This window comes from Panthera uncia, chromosome B1, assembly GCF_023721935.1.
Source record: "Panthera uncia isolate 11264 chromosome B1, Puncia_PCG_1.0, whole genome shotgun sequence".
Taxonomy (NCBI): domain Eukaryota; kingdom Metazoa; phylum Chordata; class Mammalia; order Carnivora; family Felidae; genus Panthera; species Panthera uncia.
In genome coordinates, this window is record NC_064811.1 from 55,739,165 (window position 1) to 55,741,328 (window position 2,164).

Genomic DNA, 2,164 nt, shown 5'->3' on the forward strand with positions numbered 1-2,164 from the left:
GGATTCTCGAGGCCAGCGGCGCCGTCACGGCCTCAGGTTATGGTGCCCAGATATAGAGTATTTGGACTTTGTGGAGAGAAAACAACATGTTTAACTTCTAGGCTGATAGGCGGAGAAGGTAGATAACAATTCCAGAACCTAGAGAGCTCCCATAGAGCTACGCTCGTCTCCAGGTCGGAAACGCCCTGTAAATGCGCAGTACAACTAGCCCGGAGCCTCTCCTACGCAAAGAGATAGAGCCCCCTCTACCGGCCCCCACGACTTCGCCTCGCGGTCCCTCAAGATCCCGCGTCCCATCCACGCCTAGACTCGCGAGAATAAGAAGTCTCAAAGGGCTCTACGGAACGGAACTTCCAGTATTTACTGTTCCTACACGGAAGGATTTTAATTCACCGGAATAGACTGGCATTAAAGTGCAAAAGCGAAAACGGAAGTGCTCCTAACGTGACAAAGCTTACGGGGCTGAGCGGAAGTCCTAGTTCACTCGCCAAGCGGAGAGGATTCTGGGGCCCGGAAGGAGGTGGAATCTGTAGCCGACCTGTTTGCCTGTACACTCGCCTGGGAGGAGAGCGCGTGGCTGTTCAAAGAGGCGTGTTACTGGAGCGCGTGGCTCGTGCGCTGAGGTCAGAGGTGGCCAAAAGCCCGACGTCGGTGTAGAACTTGAGACTGTGAGTTATGGTGGGGAGATCGCGGCGGCGCGGAGCGGCCAAGTGGGCAGCCATGCGAGCCAAGGCAGGTCCCGGCCCAGCGGACGAAAATGAAGACGATTTAGAATTGCCACCGTCGCCAGGGGACTCCAGCTACTATCAAGATAAGGTAGATGATTTCCATGAGGCCCGATCTCGGGCCGTCTTGTCTAAAGGCTGGAGCGAAATGGAGAGTGGGGACGAGGAGGAGGATGGCGATGAGGAGGAGGAGGTTCTAGCCCTAGATATTGCTGATGAGGACGATGAAGATGGAGAGAGTGCGGAGGAGGAGGAAGATGATGATGATGATGGTGGGAGCTCCGTGCAGAGTGAGGCCGAGGCATCTGTGGATCCCAGTTTGTCGTGGGGTCAGAGGAAAAAACTTTACTATGACACAGACTACGGTTCCAAGCCCCGAAACCGACAAAGTCAACAAGAAGTAGAGGAGGAGGAAAGAGAGGAGGAAGAAGAAGCACAGCTCATACAGCGGCGCCTTGCCCAAGGCCTGCAAGAGGATGATTTTGGGGTGACCTGGGTAGAGGCCTTTGCAAAACCTGTACGTCAAGTAGATGAGGCTGAGACCCGGGTCGTGAAGGATCTGGCGAAAGTTTCAGTGAAAGAGAAGCTGAAGATGCTGCGGAAAGAATCACCAGAGCTCTTGGAACTGATAGAAGACCTGAAAGTTAAGTTGACAGAGGTGAAGGATGAGCTGGAGCCATTGCTACAGTTGGTGGAGCAAGGGATCATTCCATCTGGAAAAGGAAGCCAATACCTGAGGACCAAGTACAATCTCTATTTGAACTACTGCTCCAACATCAGTTTTTATTTGATCCTGAAAGCCAGGAGAGTCCCTGCACATGGACATCCTGTCATAGAAAGGCTTGTTACCTACCGAAATTTGATCAACAAGTTGTCGGTTGTAGATCAGAAGCTGTCTTCTGAAATTCGTCATCTACTCACACTTAAGGATGATGCTGGAAAGAAAGAACTGAGTTTAAAAGTAAAATCCACCAAGGCCAAGCCAAAATCTGTTTCAGAGACTGCTTCTGCCTCTGCTGTTACAGATATTTCTGATGATTCTGATTTTGATGAAGAAGCTGCACTGAAATACTACAGAGAAATAGAAGACAAGCAAAAGTTGAAGAGAAAGAAAGAAGAAAATAGCACTGAAGAACAGGCTCTTGAAGATCAAAATGCAAAGAGAGCCATTACTTATCAGATTGCTAAAAATAGGGGACTTACACCTAGGAGAAAGAAGATTGATCGGAATCCTAGAGTCAAACACCGGGAGAAGTTCAGAAGAGCCAAAATTCGCAGAAGAGGCCAAGTTCGTGAAGTTCGTAGAGAAGAGCAACGTTATAGTGGTGAACTCTCTGGCATTCGTGCAGGAGTTAAAAAGAGCATTAAGCTTAAATAAAGTTTTCACTTAGCTTAAGTTTTTTGGCAATAACTTTAGATCAATAAATTTTTATTTTTAA

The 2,164-nt window shown here is 48.8% G+C and overlaps 1 protein-coding gene across 1 annotated transcript; it reads left to right on the top strand.

Annotated features, from left to right (window-relative positions):
• Positions 1-454: 454 nt before the first annotated feature.
• UTP3 (UTP3 small subunit processome component) lies at positions 455-2,164 on the top strand. The gene has a single exon (XM_049630600.1). It carries the CDS (start codon positions 676-678, stop codon positions 2,101-2,103), a length of 1,428 nt encoding a protein of 475 aa, XP_049486557.1. The 5' UTR covers positions 455-675; the 3' UTR covers positions 2,104-2,164.

Coding starts and splice junctions, on each gene's coding strand:
- UTP3 (XM_049630600.1), top strand. CDS start 676: ATGGTGGGGAGATCGCGGCGGCGCGGAGCGGCCAAGTGGGCAGCCATG.